Raw genomic sequence first — 20,940 nt, forward strand, 5'->3', positions numbered from 1 at the left:
TTTGTTGTTACTCAATTTTATCGCTCTGCAATTGTTTTTGTTTGTTACAAATATTTTACATTTTTTTTTTGTGTTCTTGCACTTTGTTTTGAAGAGTTTTAGTTCTGGCGTTGCTTTTACCTTAAGACTTTTCAATACATATAAATACTTTATTTATGCTTCTTCAACTTTCAGCTCTGTAAAAATATATCAACTTTTTCTTTGCTCCTTTTGTCGTAAATGTTTTGTTTCGTTTTACTTCTCTTTTTTTTTGCTTTTGGGTTTTTTTTTTTTAACAAATTTTGCGTGTTTTTTTATTTTTTATAAATTTTTGTTTCGTTTACATTTTTTTGATGATTTTACAATTTTTCTTGGCTTTTTGTTTTCGTTTTTCTTTTTGTTTTTCAATTTTGTTTGGAGAGATTTCGTTTTCAAAATGTTACTGCCCTTCAAACTGTTATCTGTTGGTTTTAAGTTTAAATGCCTAAATTGTATTAAGAGCTACATTTAACGTTGAGATATTCGTTGTTTGTTGTTTTTGTTTTTCTGTTCTATAAACCGCAATGGCATTTTAATCTTTATGCTCTTGCTGGGCCTAACAATATAAATCTGCATATTTGTAGTTTACTTTTAATTATATTAAATTATGTTTTTGTTTATTAAATATGCTGCTTTTAAGTTTTACTCGGCATGCGCCAAAATGTCTTAGTTATATAATGAATGTTTTTCTTATTAATTAGACCGTCATAATCGTAATCGCTTGTGGTCGTAACATGTGGGGGGCGTGGTCAAATGAGCTGCGCGTGTTTATTATTGTTTTTGTTGTTGTTTAATTATTATTGAGTTTGCTCAGTTGGCCGCACTTGAAATCAGTTCGGAGAACGCGTTCTCCAGACAATTCTTGAGTTCAGCATAGGAGACAATTAGTACCGACTGCTCGTCGCGAGACATGAGTTGCACCTAAAGAAGAAACATAAGGATTGCAATTGAATAGGAAATATAAGCGTATTGCTTACGCGTTCAATAGAACCAGCGTCCAGCTTGTTGAGGCATTGTACAATGTGTGCGTGATCCAGCCAGGGTCGGCCATCCTCAGTGACGGAATGAAACAAATAATCACGGAATAATTTCAGCATATATCTATCACCAGTCTCCGACCAAGTGCAGTCCAAATTAAAGCTAACAATAACAATAAGAAGCGTATTAATGAATGATAAGTCGTCATATTATTGAGGCGTCTCAGCAACTCACTCAGGTCGCTCGTTGATGCTGTTGAGTTTAACCAAAATGCGATAGAGACGTCCATTCTCCATCTCCTTGGCCAGTTCATCTTCCTGCATATCCACCTGCGCTTGCAGCGAATCCAATTGTGTGTAGAAGCGTGCACCAATCATGGGCATTAAATCTGTTACTGAGCGGCGGTTATTCGTGCTAAAGAGGTAACTACAAGCAGAAGAGTTAAGCGAGTTAATAATAAACAAACTAAGCAATGTTATCTAAGACAGGCTTACACAATGAAATTGCGCAAATCGGTGGAATAGTTTCGTGTAACCATATCAATGCTAGACTGCACATTATCGCGCTGCACGGACTGCAGGCAACGACAGGCGAGCGCTAATACTAAGCGACCCAAGGCGGTCAGATCGTCCTACAAGCAACAAAATTGAATAGTGAATTGGGTTGCTGGGTTGGCAATGAGGTGAGCAACTATACCTGTTGGTGCATGTTGACCAGTGCCAAGGGATTGGCTGCATTGGGATCAAATTGCGTTATGTCCGAGACGCAGCAGGAACTGAAGCGCACACGTTTGCCAGTCACGATGATCTTAGTGGGATCGAGTACTCTGAAGTAAATTAAACGAACAATTAAATTGTTTGGCTTTTAACTTGGCCGAGACTCACTTGCAGGCTAAGCCCGCCTGGTGTATAGCTCTAAGGCCTGCGGTCAGTTGCATGATGATCGACCAGATAGTTGATTCTGCCAGCAATGGTCCGTTATTTGTGCGCTGCATGTTGCTCTTATGACTGCAATTGAGAGTTTAATGAGTGCTTAGAAGTGCTTGGGATTTGCGGATTTGAGGGGGCGCACCTGAAGGGGCGTGCCTCGCCTTGGAATGGATCTGTGTAGCCGTTGGTCTCGGGCGTTGGCGTAAAGTATTTGGCCAGCAATGTCTGTGAGCCGGGATAGTAATCGTACACTAATACTAAGGCTGCAATGGCAATGGTGACGAATTAGAGAAACACATCCACTTAGCTCAAGTTGCAACATTGGACTTACAGTTATCACCAAAAGCTTTTGTCGTAAACACCTCACGCAGTTGCACCACATTCGTATGCTGCAGTTTCTTCCACATCTCGACGAGCGTCATGCATTTCGTAGACTGTAAGCGAAAGCCTGCCAAGAACCAGAACCAAGAGACACCCAGTTAGATTTTAAACATTTCAAGTTAAGCTTGTCGCTTGTCGTGCTCACCGTGTAATCTTCGCAGGCAGTACTTGAAGCCAGTGCTGTTGTGTGTGGCTCGGTACGTGCTCGCTGGTAGGGTCAGCTTGGTGTGCAGCGGTTGGGCCGGCGGCTCTAGCGGATAGAGCGCATGGTAGTTGTCCACTTCGAGCGGCAGTGCGTGCTGAGCCGCCTCGGCTGGGTCCATAATCAGATTGGAGATCTCGTTGCGCGCCAGTATATCGGCACGCATCTCATCGGGCATGAAGAAGGCCGACTCGAGATGAGTCTTCGGCTGCATGGTGATTACATTGGACGCCGGCCCCGGATAGACATGACCCGTATACAGCAGCTGCGACGGCACGGCGCTGAGTGGCGCCACCGCATTCACCACACCATGATGTGCCGGATGCGCGGCATCCACAACAACGGAATTGACCACTGGCTGGCTGTTTTGTGCATTGGCAGTGGGATAGAAGTAAATGGTGCCGCCTACATTTTCCTGTAAAATGTAGAGGGTTAGCAAGATTGAAAGATTGGAACTGCTGCTGGGCTGGACTTACCTGATGTACGCTCGCTGGCAATGTGGTGGGTATGGGCGATGCGCCGTGCGGTGTCATGCCATGCGGGGGCGACTTATCGCCACCTATGAGCGCTGACGTGGGCGAGTCCTGACGCAGCATCGCGTTGCGCGTCTTGAGCGGCGTCTGCGCGGACATGCTGCTGACGAATGGTGCCGCAGCTGGATTCGGTGGTGCGCTGCCGCCGCCGCTAATTGCAATTGGTGCCGTTGCAGATGTGCCTGCAACATTCACCTGTTGCTGCTGTTTCTGTTGCTGTTGTTGCTGCTGTTGTTGTTGTGCTAAAGTGACAGTGGCAACAGCAGAAGTTTTTTGCATGGAAAGCATTGAGGAGCTGCTGCCGTTTACGGATTTGCTAATGCTAACGGAGGAGGTAACAGCTGCAACTGCTCCAGTGGCTGCTGTTGGTGCTGCTGCTGCAGCTGCGGCGGCGGCGGCTGCTGCTGCTGCGGATGTTAACCCATTGACACCGTTTAGGCCATTACTCATGTGATATGGTGTATAGAAGTTGGGAGACGAGTTGATGCGCGTTGGAATGAATTCGGGTGACTGCGGCGTTACCTACAGAAAGTACCAAAAAAACATTATTAACAATTAAAGTGACAAGAGTAAATAGAAAGATAGATACAACAATTGATTGGGGATACACACACACACACACACACATGGAAAGGTAAACAAGCTCACTCAAGTCACACAGGTACCTGGGGGTTTTCTCAAAGATCGTTTGGTGGGTGGGGTTTGGGGCTGGGGCTCTGGGTTGGGCGCAGGGGAGTTTGGATATTGCTACCGACTGTCTGCTAACATTAAGGACAGCTGTTGCTAGATTACCTGAGGCTTTTTATTAACTGCTAGGGGCGAGTCCAAGTTAAGTAGTGAGAACCCGTTACCAGTACCATTACCGTTACTATTACCATTATTTAGCCCATAGCCCGCTGCTGTCGGTGCGCTGACATTTTGTCGATTCTGTCATCAGCCAGGGGACAGTCAGAGTCAGAGTGAGAGTGATAGAGAGACAGATACAGAGTAAGAGAGAGAGAGAGAGAGCGTTAGAGAAAGACATTGAATAACATAGTTAGAGAGTTGAAGCGTGGGGAGCAGACAACGCGCCGGGTGATAACATTTTGTCTATAATTCTATTTGTTGATAGCCCAGTGTGTGTGTCAGCGTCTTTCTATGTGTGTGTGCTTATGTGCACTCATATTTTATTTTATCTTATCTGCTGCTGTTGCAAAGCTCTTTTCAAAACACACTGCGCTTTAACACTCTACTAGTTGCTATAATATTAATGTGTATGACTGCAATTGTCAATTGCTTTTAGCGTCTAATACCTGAAATACTTGCCTATAATTATCTTTGCTTTTATTTGTTGGTATGCGAAATATTCATTTGTTATACAACAAAGCAATTAATGTAAAATATACATTGAATCATTGGAATTAACTATAACTGAAGTCCTTTACAATTGGCTAATGTTAGCTGTTTCTTATACGAACTAGTAATGCTTCATAAATATAATTCAAAAGGAATTTTAAATTAAATTCAAATCTTTTCATTGCTCATTTGCGAGCATCCACTGTATTAAGAATGTCAACAAACCTATGCGATCCAAACTCTTTATTTTATTTGTATTTTTAACTCCTTGTCTCAAAAGATCGTTTTTCAAAACTTGCTAAGTAAGAAACACTTTCTAATTAGAGTTGTTTGTTTATTCTACAGATTTGCGCACTTAGCTTCAGTTGATTAGCTTCATAAAAGCCTGCACGACTCTGTTGTGTTTATTTGTTTATACACTTTATGCATTAATAACATTTAAAATTATATTGTGTAAATGTATGTCAGTAAGTAGTTTGCAACTAAGTCGGTCAAGTGTATATATATGTATATACAAATATATGTATGTATGTAGACCATGTCTGTTTATGTGAATTGAAATTAAATTGTTTAAGTAAACTGAGTGAAAACAAATGCATTAAGTATGGCCGTAATTAAAAAACAAAAACGCTGCCGCCAATTTAAACAACTGACAAGTGAAACAAAACCTTAGACCAGGCTAATCATAAGTCTTGCCAAGGTAATTAAACAACTGATTGTTGTTATTGCTTTTATGCTTTACAACGATTTTTTAGGGGGGCGATTTGCGCTCGCATGACTTCCAAACTGCTGGCACAACAAACTGGCATGTCAAACTGTGAGTTGAAAGGCAACAACAACTTACCATATAAGTGGCGAGTTTACTCTCAGACGGTATTCCATTTGACGGCGAGAAGAAGATTGGATCCATAGCAGCCGTATCTGTAGAAGAGCGAGAGAGAGAGAGAATAAGATTTAGCTAGAAATCACACATATGGTAATAAGTGATTACAAATTAATTAGTCAAAGGCATAGAAACCAATCGAATGAGCTTTTGAGTATTGTTTTGTTAAGTATAGATAAATATAACTTATGTATGTGTGTGTGTGTGTGTGTGTGTGTGTGCAAAGAACTCTGCTGCTCTCTTGCTGCTTTCTCTTACAATTGGTATCACAGCTGTGTTTTTGTTGATATAGTTTTGTTTTCGTCGAACTTTATCGATAAAAGCGTGTGCGCATACTTTTGGCACTCATTGTTGTTATTGAGTTTTTATTAGTTTGGCGCTCTTGTGGTTTTTGTTTTTATTAGTATATGGTAAATAAACAAGACGCAATTCGTTTTTTCTGTCACGCAACAAATTGTTTTTGTCAACAAAAAAGATACGAAATTTAAAGTTCGTTCTACTTAAATATCTATGCTGCGTATGCAAATATTATTCTTTCTTTTTTGGCAACGTCAGCATTATGACTAATCGTTCTTTCCTCTAGACACGTTAACGTGTTAAAAAACTTATTTATAAAAAGACGCGTGAAGCGAGCACTTGTTGAGAGAGACTGCAGTCAGTCAAAGCATACGAAACGAAACTGAAATACATTTTGAAATGCACAAAAAAAAGTCGCTTTATATACATTAATATGTGCATATGTGCGATTGCGATTGCGTTTGTGTGTGTATTAAATGGGCCAATGCCTCTTGGCAGAAAGCAATATTGAAAGTAAAAAGTATTTTATAAAATTAAGAGACTGCTCAACGTTCTTGCGAATTGAAACAAACATTTTCGCTGTACACACTTATCTTTAGCCTATATGACTCTTTTGATATATTTTGGCAACTACAGGGTGTATATAAAAGTGATATTGGCCTTGAATTTAAGCATTTCTCGCGCATATATTGTATTTAACGAAAAATAAATAAATAAAAGCAAAACAAACAAGAAATATGAACACAGTATACGAGTATATAATTTTAATTTATCGGCATTTTGCATTTACTTTCTGCTTGTGTTCGCCTTGCTGCCTGTTATTTAGAAATGTTTTGAAAAATTCAAATATAAACGATTTAATTGAAAGCTCGTGATTATTATGAAGTCAATAACAATTGTTATTGTGCTCATGGGAGAACCAGTTTCGTTTAACTAGCGCGCGTAAACAGTAACAAACAGGTGTTGCCAACAGTTTGGCAGCCACTTACTTGAGCATGGCACCCCACATGTGCATGTAAAACCGATGAGAACCAAAGTTACACTTTACTCGCGATCGTAATTCTAAACTTAACCGTTTCGTTAAAAACTCTTTTACAGTGCTTCACAAACTGTAAGCATACGTATGAAAGTGTGTAATTGTTTGTATGTGTGCTATTCGCTTTACATAAATTGACTGCTACTGACAGTTTGTTGGCATGACGTCGGCAAAATTTACAAAAAAAAATTAAATAAAAACAACAGCGTTGTTGTTGTTGTTGCTGCTGCTGCTGCTTTTGCGGTGAAATAGACAAGTGTGTTTTGCTTCAAAGATCACGAACGCGTTCATGAAAATGCCAAAAGCACACACACACACACACACACACGCACGCACGCGTAAAAAAGAAACTTTTTAACACACACTCACACTCACAGCACGGCAAGGTAAACGCAGAGCGGCCAACAATTAATATATTATGTTGTTATGTCACTTTAATAGACATACATACAAACATATTTATTTTAAAGTGTGCTCGCAGATGCGACGGCGTTCACCGTTATGCGTTACGCCAAACGAAACAAGTATATAGGCATATATGTATATATGTACACATAAGCAGCGTGTAAATGTAATAAAACGATATGCAAAGTTGTTAATCGTAAACGCAACGATCGCGACAGACAGCGCAGCTCCGAATCTCGCGTACTGCGTATAGGCACAGCGCACACTCGACTGAGCAGCGCAGCTACAACAACAGGCGGCGGAGGTGTAAACAAGAACAGAGAGACTGAGCGACAGCCACACTCAAAGAGAGACAGAGAGAGAGACGTAGTGCTCCATGTGTGTGTGTGTGCCTGTTTGTGTGGGGGGCTGGCTACAGCTGAGAGTGCTGGCAGTGCATGTCAAACTGCAGCATTCATACAAATGCATGTGATGAGGGGGAGGGCTCGGCACCCAATTGTTGCTGCAGCTGTAAAGTTGCCTAGTGGGCAGCAAAGTTCAAGTTCTGACTGTCCGTGTGTGTGTGTGCTTGTGTTTGTATTTGTGCGCTTGTAATTTGTTTACATGCAGTTTTGTTTGTTTGTTTTTAGTTTTGTTATTGCTATTGACGAGTAAATTAAGCACAGAGCGCGCAGTTTGACAAGCACTCAATGGTAAAATTTCAATGACCCCTTGTACACAGTTGCTCGCCATATGATCATGATCATGCATGTGTTGCCCATTAGCGCCCCATTTGCTTGTCAACCCCCCACATATTTGTGTTTTGGCTATGATGAGTGATTATTCTATATTGTTGCCCATTCACTTTAATTACAGCCCAGTTAGCTGGCAGCAGCACAGTGGGGACAGTTGGCATTTAACGCCCATTGTGTGATCATTTTATTAGTATAATATACAAAACATATGTACAATGATAACAATAACATATACTGAATTGATGCCGTGTCGAGAAGAAGCGTTACAATGGTTCAAGCGTAATTTCAAAGCCAACACCCACAACCAATACCTTTGCAATTGGGAGAAGTGGGTGAAGGAAGTCGACAAGACGCTGTGAGTGTGTGTGTACAAGATCTCTCTATCAAACAATCCATAACATTTCATGCATCAGCATTTGCTAGCAGACTCGTAAAAATGTGCGAGAACTCATTGATCTAGTAATATACTCATGCTCATATGATCTCTCTTGGCTCACAAGCGCAAACACGCGTTGACTACAGGGCAACCTAAAATACCCTATTTAGTATGGCAACATCTATAAATTATATATTTACGTACATTACTTATTCATTCGGCACTAGGAATTTATGTGTTAAAAATTAGACATAGAATTACGATAAATAATGTTAAATTGATTGTTATCTGTCAAAAACAGTTTGAAGTGCAAACTTGAAGAGACTGGATAGATATATAAAATTATCTAGTTAGACGCGCTTACGTAATATAACAATTTTATAATTATGCCAGAGAGCGTGCGCGCAAAAAACAATTAAAATGCCCCAAACACAGTAAAATATATGCCGCGTTATTATTCCTCACTTACTCCTTCAAGTCTTATGCAGTTATATATAAAAATTGAGTTTTGTTTTGTTATTGAAATTAAATCACACATTTTCTCTAATAGTCAGTGTTAGAAAATATTTAATACTATCAATTTGTCCTTTTCTGAGAGCACAAATATTCGCTCAAATTATTCAAGAGTAACGGATTTTCATATTTTATTAGTGTGTCTTTTATTAGCATAATTATAATTAAAGACTAAATTAAGTGTGAATCTGATGTTGCAATGATATTGAACAACACAGCTTGCGAAAGTCAAGTGTTTGACGGCTCAGTATTACTAGTTGTACTGCCTTTAGCTGCCATGTGCTCCTGTAGCTGTTGTCAGTGTAAAAGACAAGCCAAAACTTTGAACCACAAAAAGAGCAGTTTGTTGGTTTCTGTCTCGCCGTCGCTTTCGTTTGTCCTCGCAGCAACAAGGCGGAGAACAGCAAACGTTTTGCAAATTTGCCAAGCATGGGGTGGTTGGCGAACAGTTTTGAATTCCCAAAATTCAGCGCAAGGCAGCGCATAAAACCACATCCAATTCTCCAAACGCCGCCCCCCGCGAATTCACCCCAAAGTCAATACCACAAAATTTCGTGCCCGCTGAGAGGCTTGTCATGTTTTGCAAACCAGCTGTGCCCGAATTCCTGCAGCGTTTAGTACTGGCCACCGTGACGTCACAATAGAAAAGCACAGCTATTTAATTTGTGCTGAGCGTCGCGTGCGCGTGCTCTCGCTCTCTCTCTCTCTCTCTCTCAGCAGAAATTGGCTATGCATTGAATTAAAATAGGCCTACTCGTTAAATATGCGATTTCAACAGCTTTTTAATGTTTTGCCTGTCGAAACGCGGCCAAGCGGCTGACAAAGAAAGCAAAGCACACACACACACGCGCGCGTAGGTGTAGAGCAGCGCCAGAGGCTGACAGACAGACAGTAGCGGAAGTTGTAATCGAGTAGTGAGCCGCAAAATGATATGCAAACAGGGCGAAGAGTCAGCAGCACCATCAGCAGCAGCAGCAGCGCAGCAGCAGCAACAACAATAAAGACAACGACAGACAGCGAAGAGCAGCCAAAACAACAAAGCATAACAAAAGCAGCGACAGCGACAGCGTCAGCGCCAAAAGAGCGGCCACAGCAACGTTGTCAAAGTGAGCTGTCTCTTTATGTTACTTTTGTTGCCACTACTGCTTCTTCCGCTGCGTTGGAAGAAAACAGCAACAGCCAGAGCAACGCCACGGCAGCTGAGAACTTGGAGCGTTGGGGCCCAGACGTACATAAGTAAATGTGCAAAATTTATTTTGATTAATGTTTTTCTTTTTCTGGTTGTAGCTGCTGCGATTGACAGCAACTTACGCATTTAGCTTAAGGCTACATGTGTGTGTATTGGTGCTCAGCTGTTCGCTCTCTCTTTGCTTTTGTTTGGCTTTGCCGAAAGTGTTCTTTACGTCAAAGTTGTAAATATTAAGGCATATCACGCACACTCGTCTATTCTGCACACACACACACACTCACTTTAGTTATGTTGAGCTCACGTTTTGACGCGCCGTCTGCTAACGCTCGTTGCCAAAGAGTGACTAACTCGAAAGGTGAGCAGCAGCGGCAGCAGCAGCAGCACCGGCTGTGAAGACGAAACAACACACAACAGCAACAGAAAAATAATACGAAACCAAGCGCAAAGGCAACGCGCAAACATACAAAAGCCAAAATTAAGCGCGTTTGATAATACAGTTTGAAGCAGCGAGAGCTTGTCAAACTGTAGGTACAATGTTGCGGTTTGAGCTAGTTCAAAGAGCTATTTTCTAAAAACACGCCACAAGGTCAACGCTATACACATTGTGTGCTCTCATTTAATTTACACAATATTTTCGCTATTCGTATTGACTTGATATGCAGAACATAATAAATTACAATTACGGGCCTTTTAATAAATCTTTAAAGTTGAGGCAATTATAATAATTGTATGCAAACATAAATTAAGTACTCCATAGGGAAAACTGTGGAAAATTTGGCTTTGGGGCGCAGACAACAACAAATAATGAATGTGTACACACAAATTGCCACAAGTTCGGGCAATAGATAATGACGCAGCTAATGGCAATAAAAATGTTGCCCCAAGCACACGCATTCAAATTGCTTTATGGCTGCCACCGCACTTCCATACAGAGTCTGGCTGATGCGGCGTATGAGTAATGCCTGGTTCAAGGACACACACACACACACACACACACATTTTTTTGGCAAGCGGCAGGCGCATGTTAATTGTCACCAAGCGGTACCCGGTTGCTTTATTAGCAATGCGAGCCAAATAAAACCAAAATAAAACTATGCAAAGTGCGTATAAATTATGCGCTACGGTATGTGTTGCATACTTAGTCGCGTCACTTAAAGAATTTCGCATAAAAAATATAACAGCAACAGCGTTGTGCCGCGTTGCGCGGCGCGTACAACTGTAAAAACAACAAACAACAACAGACAGGCGACGACGACGACGTCAAAGTGTCTGCAGCGGCCAGCGCGATAATTAAATTAGATTTTTGTATACAGCTGTGTGTCTGCGACAATAGAGCGCGGAAAAATACATTATTAAACATTTACTGTACACACTTGGGCAATATGAATAAAATATAAGCATAAGAGCACAGTAAGCACTTGGAAGTTAGGATCTAATCTATTCGGAGGTACAATATATATATATAATAAAAGCTGGATTTTATATAATAGTGCCTGCAAATCTATAAATAATTAAATAATACTAATCAGAATCATATACATAGCTGTAACAGGAACGATCTGATGATTATTTGTAAATAAATTAATTTTCAGCATACTCATTATTAATTAAAAGTTATCTTTGAACATTAGTTACATTGTTTATTTGAATTATGACCTATACTGTTTCAAAGATACAAAATATTATTCACTTGATCTAGTGCTTTCTGTTTTGGAATCAGACATAAGCATTAACAGCTGTTAACTTAGCATCGACCATACTGCTAAAACATTTCCAGCAATTATTGCTTATAACTACAAATTAATAAAAAATTAATGATTTCACTTGTTTATTATAATTTAATTGCTCAATTGTCTATGCACACAACACAATTTTCTTTTTTTTATTGCTTTGCATTTCACAGTAAATGTATGTTGCGTTTTTCATGGTAAATATAAATTCGTAATCATCAACGATTCGTTGAGCAATAAATGTACAAATTGAAATTAAAGCGTACGGTTTTAATGCTAATGAAGTTCTCAAAAAAATATTTACAAAGCATTAGCAACGAACAGGTTGAGGTCATGATAATCAGCTGAGCAAACGAAGCTGCAGCAGAAAGCAGAAACGAGAATTTGCACACAAACAAAAAGAAAAGAAACAACAAAGAAGGTGAATTGATGTTTTGCTTTGCTATTGCATTTTGGCAACGAGCCCAAAAGGCAAGTGCTGACAATAAAGCTGAAACCAAAGAAACCAGTTTCAAATTGCACTTGAAGAGCAGCAGCAGCAGCAACAACAACCACAAGACGAAGAAAAATAATAATAAAGGCCCATCAACAGGTAACCCAATGCACCTACAGAGTAGAGAACCAGAAGTCGTCACAACTCTCTAAGCCATTGTATTTCCGTCAGCTGCCGCCTTGCTGACCAGTTCACAGAACGAGTTTTTATAATTGTCTCTTTTTGATCAATTGTTTTTTAGGTACTTTTTTATTTGTTTTTTTTTTTTTTTTTGGCAAATAACAGAAGGAATTGACTTTTTCTATAACCTGCGCAACAGGATCGGTTAGTAAACCTAATGGGAATGTAAGTAGAACTTGTTCGGCAGCCAGAGACCTGAGGGTTGGTAACTGCATTCGCTCTTTAACCTCTCTCTCTCTTTCTCTCCCTGTATCGCTGCCTGATCGTTTCCAAGAAAATTTGAGTTTATGCTCCTGCTTTCAAGGGTAGGATTGATTACATACTGCTGCTCTGCATGCAAGTTGATGGGAAATCAGTTAAGCGTTACTAATAGGTACAGCCCCTTCTCCACTCCATATGTCCCTCTCTGCCAGACACACACACACACACATTTATCTGTTTCATGCTTAGAGCAGCAAGTAATTGGCAATAATCATAAGCTGCGCTTTGCAAGGAAATTGAATTTACATGGAGCGCAGCTAAATCAAATTACAGCAGAGGGTTAAGCGCAATGTACGCATGAAATATACCAAAGGTGACTCTCAATTCCTTGTTTTTGTTTGCTACGTTTTATGCTGTGTTTTTATTTTGCTTTTGCTTCACTTACCTGCCGGGAAGAAATTGTTCAAGAACGTTGACATGTTTCGTTTTTCACCTTCGTTCTAAGTTCTCTCTCTCTCTCTCTCTCTCTTTCTCTCTGTTTGTCTCACGCTCACAATCGAAGTTTCCTTTCTCTGTTGAACCGCGCGTTCTGTCGCTGTTGTTGTTTATATTGGTCCTCCTTCTGCTTTTATTGTGTTTATTTTCAAATGTTTGATTTTTCTTTGCTTTTACTTTTTTTATTTTCTTTTCTTTTGATCGTTTTTTTTGTGTTTTTGTTGTTTTTTTGTACAATTATTTTATTTTTTAATGGAAAATTATCGAACGAAAATTAAATAATACATACAATTCGAGCTTAACTACTAAATTTCACATTACACATGCTCACATTGTACTTTGTTTTTGAAGATTTTTCGTTTTTTTTTTTTCGTTTTTTATAAGAAGATTTTGTGTTTATTGTTAAAATGCATATTTTGAGGCGTAACGCTTAGAAGTCGAAGCGCATAGGCTGCAAGTAATGGGGGAGAAGAGAAATAGAAATGAATTCGCTGCCGTTTGTTTATTTTCACTGCGCACAACGGTATATCAAACACAAACTCACAATCCTCTGGCTGTGGTCTGTTTTTGCTGTTTGCTTTTGAATCAGCGACAGCTACAGCCTCAGCCGTTTGGACTGTTGTTTGTTATTGCAAAAAGGGCGACACAAATGAAATCCAAAAAGCAACAGCGCCGCCACCCCCGACTGAAGTTGTGGGTGGTAAGGGTAAGGGGAGCGTATTTGCTTATTGCCTTGCTGGATTTCATTTAATTTGCGCCTATATACAGACACAAAATGCGCGCATATTTATTTTACTTTTTTTTTCGTTCACTTTTCACATTTCAGTACACAAGCACATACACACACACACACACACACACACACTTTTCTCTTTGTTTTTTTGTTTGCTTTATTTTGGAATTGCTCTTGTCTGCACAATATTCATATTTATAGCAACTTTTGCATCTCATACTTTTCGCTGAACTGCCAGCATATTGCGAAAACTGTAAAGAGAAGAAGTAGCATTTGTAAGTATGAATATTTATAAGCAAATGTTTCAAATTTTTTTTTTATGAAAGCAATATGATTTTTATAGCTATAAATATACATATATATTTGTTTGATTACTAACAAGTGAGCGGGCGGCAAATAAGAAACTCTGCGAGCCAAATACACACAACGCGCGACTAGCGCTGCACGAAATATGTTACTGAAAATCCAAATGGAGTCCACAGCCAAACAAACCCTCGCTCCGTTCGTTCTGCCTGTCTGTATGTATGTATGCATGTATGTGTACATTTAAGTGTGTCTGTGCTTCTGTGTATGTGTGTGGCGAAGGATTGGTAGGCTCTAATAAAAACAACAACAGTTACAGCTGTGTTTGAGACCAAGTTGTACAGTGGTGCACACAAAATGTTGTATGACGACTTACAAGAACAGCTTCTCTTACTAGCCTTTTGTGCCACTATGCGCCGGGGTAGATTCTTGGAGTATGTAATAACATAAGCGAAGCCAAAGCAGTTGATGTATACAAATATGTATGCACATGTACATATATACTTGGAATTGGCTTATGTATTAGTTGCTTTATTCAGCATCCAGACAGACTCAACAGCTGGCTAAATCCAGCGTACATAACAATTTTTTGCTGTATGTATGGTAGAAAAAACAGCAACAACAGGTCAGCATCCACATGCTGCGAAAAGTCAGGCTGCTCTCTGTTTGCAACATAAAATCATAAGAATCCATATTCGAGGATACGAAATGGACGCTGAAACAGCTGGCTGCAAAGTTCTACTCACAGCAGGGGGTGGTGGTGCTCTGGAGCTAGACGCGTCGCGTATGCAAAGAAGCTGTAATTAGATTCATTTTATGCCCATGCTCAATTGCAACAACAATATCTAAAGTTAGCATGCATACATACACGTGTTTGTATGTACGTACATTAAATATGTAGCTTAGCTAATTAATTGGAGTAACGAAGCGAGAACACAACAAGAACAAAATGTCTACTTCTGCTCTGACTTCTGTTCAGCTTAACCGCTTGCGCACGAAATTCTCTAAGACGCAATTTGTTCCCACTGCTTGTTGGCAACTTTTGTTGTTTTATTTTTTTTTGCGAACTATTTATTATTATTAACTTACTTTTAGCTATTCATCCGCTCGCACTGCAGAAGGTCGGCGGCCTGTCGATACTTAGCAGCTGCAACCCTATCGCAAGCTGTTTCGATAGCAATCGATATTATTTCATTTTAAAAATCATATTTATTAAAAATAAATTTAAGTGTCTAAAGAAATGTCATCTGTAGAAGCAAATGCGTCGCTGCCACTTGGTTGGAGTGGATTCGAATATTTTCCGTCGTTTTAACACATGATTCAAATATTTCTGAATTTCTTCTTCAACATTAGAACGCCATTGAAGCTCTAAGAAGAGCGGAAATACTTCTCCAGATTTCTTTAGGCGCCGCTCAGCAGTTTGGTAACACTTCCAAGGCTGAGGTTCCACAACAAAAAGTCTCGAGAGTTGCGACAGCTTTTTTAGAAATAGCTGCAATCCGTTGTCATGATGGTTTAAATGAATCCACATGGTTATGGAATAACAACAAACAGCGTTAAACTTTTCCCGCTGTCGCTTCTCCAAGTAGTCCAGAATGTCTTCAAATGCAGTTTCATCCAACACATCCACGCAAGCGTAACTTATACTCTCTGGGCAAGTATTGTTCTCTTCAGCTCTTTGTATGAGCCGAGGGTCAATATCTACTCCCAGGATATGGACGGGTCGCTTTAATTCCTCTTCCAAAAACTCATGCAACAGATGTGTAAATACACCACAATTACAGCCCACATCCAGCACGAGATAGGGCTTGACTTCACCTGGCTCCTCATGTTCGTCCGACCAAACCTCAGCTTTCGGTAGTAACTTTACACGCTCGGTGGCCGAATTAAATTGATAATAATTCATAAAATTTCCATATTGGACAGCTCCGGGATCGTTGCGATGCTCCATAGTGTGGGTGGCCAAAAACTATAATGGATGACACCGTGCTGTGGTGTTCCTAATATTTTCTTAAATTAATATAAAAGCGGTAATAAATCACATACTTAAAACAAGTTTTTATTAATGTGTTGCAATTAAAAATATTTAACAATGTATCGGTTAAACAAATTTATATAAAGGCATTGCATTCGTTAAGTGAGGAGCAACGTTTCGTTAAGTTGTGTTATCGATAGTGTTGGTAGCCTTGATCCAGCTGTTTCTTATCGAACGCACAAAATTTTACAACACTTCCATTAAAGTACAAGAAAAATTTATACTTAAATTGTGATTTACAAACATAACATTTCGTCGGTAAAACTTGCAAAAGTGAGTGAAAAACTAACGTAGCACCAGCTGCACAATTAGATTCAACGCAAATCAGTTGACATAAGCTGCAACTATAACCGTACCATCGCCACATTGGCCACAGGCGAAACAAGAAAAGAGATCAACACAATGCCGTTGCCAATGAGCAGAGAACTGAAAAATGGTGAGTTTTATCTCGTGTTTAAGTATATAATAATTTATAAACAAATGCTCACCTTACAACAGCATCGCATTGCCAATTTAGCTACACTTGTATACAATTTTGTTATTGCTTAATTCTTATACATCATATAGCGACGGCTGCCATTTGAATATCTGCGACGCCAGGTCGTAAGTTGCCGCATATGTGGTCTGCATCCTCTGGCGACTGTAGAGCGCCATTTCCTCTTTCTTTTCGCAGTTCTTGCCCGTTACATTGCGATTGCCGTAGCTCTTCAATAGGTCAACTTCTTTAAGAGGCAGCGGTACACCCGGCTTACCACTTACTGCCGCGGCCTTGAGGCACTCGTCCAGCCGCTGTTGCGGCAGTATATCATAGAATATCTTTGTGGTGGTCGTATAGTTATACTTAAGCTCCTTGGTGAGCGGAAACTTAACTTGCGATTTGCTATTTAGCATCCAATTTAGCAGCATTTGATGGCGTCGCTCAAGGAAATTGCGTGTGCCCTCGCCATGCTCTTCCGGATCCACCGGGATAGTAAAACTAGACTGAAACTCGCTGTCATGCAGCTCACAGGCATTCACTCGCGCCAATCCCGGGACAATGCAATCGTTTGGCTTATAATTGCCGCCACGTCGTTCTTGCCAAGTAGACAGCAGCACGTCCTTAGAGTAGGTCTTCGAAATGCGTTCATCTAGATAGGAGCCTCGCGGCATAATACTAAACATGGTTGCAACACGGTAAAAATAAACACAACAAAAAACAGAGAAACAATAAAAAGTGTATGAAATACAAACTAATCTACATCGTATACAATTGCTGACTAAAATAAAAGTTGTGAAGCTATAGAATTATAGTAAGCCGAATAGCTTACTGAGAAAAAAAAAACTAATGGACAGTGATGATGACAATAGATTCAAATCCCATTAATGTTTTATCTGAAAAGTTAAAGTTTGGTATTTGCTTATTTGGCAACAATTCAATATCCACATACTTCGTAAGAAGTGTTTGGTTTTTAATTTCTTTCCTTTCTTTTGTTTCAATCGATAACTCATAATCTCTCAAATTGTTCATATTTCATATTTTTAAAAGAGAAGTTTATTTTACTTGATATATACATTAAGATACAAATAACTTTTTTAAAGCAAATCTATATAGAAGAGAGAATACCGGAATGTGGTTCTCCTGTGCTTTAATTACAGTACAATCTCGATAATTATAGCACATCGTTAAATAATATAATTTATACAACTCTTGTTATAAAATTCTGCCCAGAACGATTAGTTCCTATGCAGATGTCCTATTTCAAAAAGCGTAAATTTCAAGATTAAAATAAAAATATTTTATTTGTTTCAAAACTTTGCTATACTACAATAAACAGTTCTTCCGCCCTAAACTTATAGTCCCATCATTTTTACAATCCTGATGACAGCAGCTTATATATATATATATATATGTATGTATATATAGTATAGTATATGTACATAAGTATATTTTTATATTAAGAATCTGTTTTGTTTGGTTCGAAAATAGATTCGGAATCGGTGCGTTGCAGTGCCGCCATTGTTGCTTCATTTTCGAGAGGGTTTTTATTGAAAATCTATTTTGCGAATAAACCTCGAGTGGGGAGTCGAGTGGGGTGGGGTGGACCGAGGGCTGTCAGCTTGCATTCATTGCGTCGCGATCATGTCGTGTTGTGTCTGCTCTGCTTTGTACCCGGGCAAAGCAACGGCATTACTTTTGGCTAGCCCAAGCATAGCGGCCTGTAGTATATAGCCATAGTGCATATGTATACAAACCGTTATTTACATGCAACCTAACTGAAACAGACAGCACGCGTTGCACGCCCAAATTGTTGCTGTTGTTGTTGTTGTTTTTTTTGCTGAGTATTGAGCGATGATGCTATAAACGCTCTGTCGTCTTTATCTTGGATGCGCTGCTTGAATTGTTATTGTTATTGTTGTTTGTTTGCTTCGCTTGGTTACGCTTCGTTCGTGCGTTTTCGGTTTTGTGTTTATAAATTTGAAAATCTTGTTGCGTTTGCTTAGAATGCTGAGAATTTGTGAAAATTAATTTATTGCTTTTTGCATGCTACTTTATTTGCAATGTGTTACAATTCTTACATTGTAGTGCAAATGAAAAAAAAAATATGCTCACATACATGCACATTTAGTTATATGTCACGAATCTGTGTTGTACTCCAAGCAAGGAATTGTATCAGAACAAGCAGGCAGCTTCCTTTATTGCATAATTCATAGTGCCCGCTGGTGTTGAACAGCGTAGAGAGCACAATCGAGAGAGAGTGAGAGTGAGAGCGAGTGCGAGAGCGAGAGGTAGGCGTGTGACTGGCGGAACAGGCGCTCAGACAAAGCAGCAATCAAATGCACCCTCATGTGTGCTGTTCTACCTGTGAGCTAATGGAAACTTTTCGCGGCGGGTCTCTTGGGTGCACATAAAGTTAAGTTGCAAATGAAATGCGCTTAAATCACATTTTGAAAGATTTTGCTTGCCCATATAAATGGATAAATGTAGAATCAATAACCATTGGCAAGGTTAAGTTGCAAACTTGTCTCTAGATTTGTGTCGAGAGTGCTTGCTTTGTCTTTAAGTTGTAAAACTGCAGTTGATATCGTCGCAGGACATCTGGCAGTCGCTAGCCCCAGTCACACATACACAGATACACATACACACACATACACGCTTGTGTTAGTGCTTAGCTGGCGTTTTATGCGCTTTGAGAGCGCCTTTAAAGATTTCTTCATGTGTCAGCGTAAAAAGCGAGACAGGATGAAGAGCGCCACACACACACACACACACACACACACACACACACACACACGCATATAAGCTGCATAATCAGTGGGGTAGTTAGGGCGCCTGCTGCTGGTTTGAGTTGGACTTCAACACGCGCGACATTTTAAGTGTATGCTGGCTGTCTGTTCTGCTCTGTGTGTGTGTCTCTTGAGTCTGGGTCAAGCAGCTGAGTGTAGGCAACCGCAGCATTAAAAAGAAACTGAAACTGAGCTAAGCCTGTTGTTGTTGTTGTCCTTGCTTTCACTGCCGCCGCCTTGTTGTTGACACCTCTCATGGCCGACAAATTAATTAAAGCAGGTAACCCCCCCTCCCCAGCCACACAGCCTGTGACTGTCGTAAAACATTTAGCATGTTAATTGCGCCATAAACGCCATGGAGTTTACCCTCTGGCATTTGTCGTCTAATTAGATGAGATTAGTTTTAGCTTGGCCCAATGGCTGCGTGCGATTTGCAGTCAATATCTTTGGCTGCGTGTTTATAGCGTGCTCTACTAACTGCCAACCTAACCAGTCAAACACCCACCCACCCAGTGGGTGGCTTGAACTGCAGCGGAAGTGACAGACGCAGCATGCTAACTACTCAACCTCGTGCTCTGGCACTTGGCCTCGAAACACTTTGCGCTTTTAAGCTCACACGTGCGACAAATCTCTTGCCGCAACTCGCTCTCTCGCTACTCTCAGCTGCGCTCTCTCTCTCTCTCTCTCTCTCTCTCTCTCTCTCTCTGTGACCCAAATAAGATGTCGTAATTGCAATGCCGAACCCCCCTTTATGTGCAATTACGTTAACGTTAATATAATCCGAGCGTTGAGCAACAGTCCCCCAAAGAATACAAGCGCACACTCTCTCTCTCTCTCTCTTTCTGCTGTGTGTGTGTGTCAGGTATACAGTTAGCATCTTTGTTGTGCTGTGCCATTCCATTTCCATCATTCCGTTGTGTAGTGTATTATTTATTTATTAAGACGCATTTTCAAAACGCATCTGCCTGCTCTTAAGCACACGTGCCCCCAAGCGTTGCCGATTTGTGTGTCTACTTCAATTTGCTTCAAGCGTAGCTTATTGCGTATTTCGTTGCATACTTTGAGGCGCAACTACTACTCTCTACTCTCTCATTTCTCAAAGACTCTCTGTGGTTATTCCATTGAAAGTAGGACACATGCTGCAAATGCTTTAACAGCTCCAATCATTGGTTTTGCCCAATCCTTTAATTTTCACAGTTGAATGCAATTTCTCAAATATTGTGAATTCTTTTCGGTTAAAAGCTTTTTGATTGCCCACTTAACAGGCTGCTGGATTAAATGCCGTCGATTGGCATAAAATCGCACATCCTGCGCTGCTATAAATCCAATTTGCGCTACATAATTGACGGACATGCTGCACTATATAGTTTTTGGACCTCTTTTAATTGAGTTTCGAGCACTTTTTGCAAGCTTCATAAATTCATTTTGTGTGTGCAACTAAAACGTTTTCTCTTTTACTTAAATTTAGTGCCAGAAAGTAAACAACATTTACGCTAGTCAGAGCTTTATATATGCGCATTTAAATCAAAGCTTAAATGTTAAGAGTCGAGTCACAATTCAGCGCAAAGGAATGCTGGGAATACTAAATGTTGTAATACTGATTTGTTTTGTATAAATTAAGGAATTAGGGCATAGTAAAATAGAAGGAGAAATGACAGCTGTGCGTGGACTTTGCTATAAACAAAAGTGTTATTGCG

The 20,940-nt window shown here is 40.0% G+C and overlaps 3 protein-coding genes and 1 long non-coding RNA gene across 7 annotated transcripts; all 4 read right to left on the reverse strand.

The window, feature by feature from the left end:
• Positions 1-527: 527 nt before the first annotated feature.
• On the reverse strand, positions 528-13,079 carry LOC108600422 (PAN2-PAN3 deadenylation complex subunit PAN3). 4 transcript variants are annotated; one of them, XM_017987983.2, is made up of 13 exons: positions 12,859-13,079; positions 5,221-5,297; positions 3,834-3,968; positions 2,985-3,563; positions 2,452-2,923; positions 2,257-2,373; positions 2,068-2,188; positions 1,881-2,003; positions 1,693-1,822; positions 1,491-1,627; positions 1,231-1,422; positions 996-1,158; positions 528-939 (listed from the first exon to the last, which is right to left on the reverse strand). In XM_017987983.2, exons 1-13 carry the CDS (start codon positions 12,890-12,892, stop codon positions 829-831), a joined length of 2,391 nt encoding a protein of 796 aa, XP_017843472.2. In that variant the 5' UTR covers positions 12,893-13,079; the 3' UTR covers positions 528-828. The 4 variants fall into 4 exon arrangements, with proteins under 4 accessions (XP_017843472.2, XP_017843473.2, XP_017843475.2 ...); XM_017987984.2 differs by lacking the exon at positions 12,859-13,079 and adding an exon at positions 6,546-6,725; XM_017987986.2 differs by lacking the exon at positions 12,859-13,079 and adding an exon at positions 5,518-5,536.
• Positions 13,080-13,281: 202 nt separating this feature from the next.
• Positions 13,282-15,107, reverse strand: LOC108598686. The gene is made up of 3 exons (XR_001915103.1): positions 15,034-15,107; positions 13,862-13,892; positions 13,282-13,359 (listed from the first exon to the last, which is right to left on the reverse strand). It is a non-coding gene; the product is annotated as an uncharacterized LOC108598686 (long non-coding RNA).
• A 49-nt stretch (positions 15,108-15,156) lies between these two features.
• Positions 15,157-15,901, reverse strand: LOC108598684 (probable RNA methyltransferase CG11342). The gene has a single exon (XM_017985407.1). The coding sequence runs from the start codon at positions 15,893-15,895 to the stop codon at positions 15,188-15,190; it is 708 nt and encodes a 235-aa protein (XP_017840896.1). The 5' UTR covers positions 15,896-15,901; the 3' UTR covers positions 15,157-15,187.
• Positions 15,902-16,313: 412 nt separating this feature from the next.
• On the reverse strand, positions 16,314-17,226 carry LOC108599813. Its single transcript, XM_017986912.2, has 2 exons — positions 16,468-17,226; positions 16,314-16,405 (listed from the first exon to the last, which is right to left on the reverse strand). The coding sequence occupies exon 1, from the start codon at positions 17,138-17,140 to the stop codon at positions 16,532-16,534; it is 609 nt and encodes a 202-aa protein (XP_017842401.2). The 5' UTR covers positions 17,141-17,226; the 3' UTR covers positions 16,314-16,405; positions 16,468-16,531.
• Positions 17,227-20,940: the final 3,714 nt, after the last annotated feature.

This window comes from Drosophila busckii, chromosome 3L (assembly GCF_011750605.1).
Source record: "Drosophila busckii strain San Diego stock center, stock number 13000-0081.31 chromosome 3L, ASM1175060v1, whole genome shotgun sequence".
Classification (NCBI taxonomy): domain Eukaryota; kingdom Metazoa; phylum Arthropoda; class Insecta; order Diptera; family Drosophilidae; genus Drosophila; species Drosophila busckii.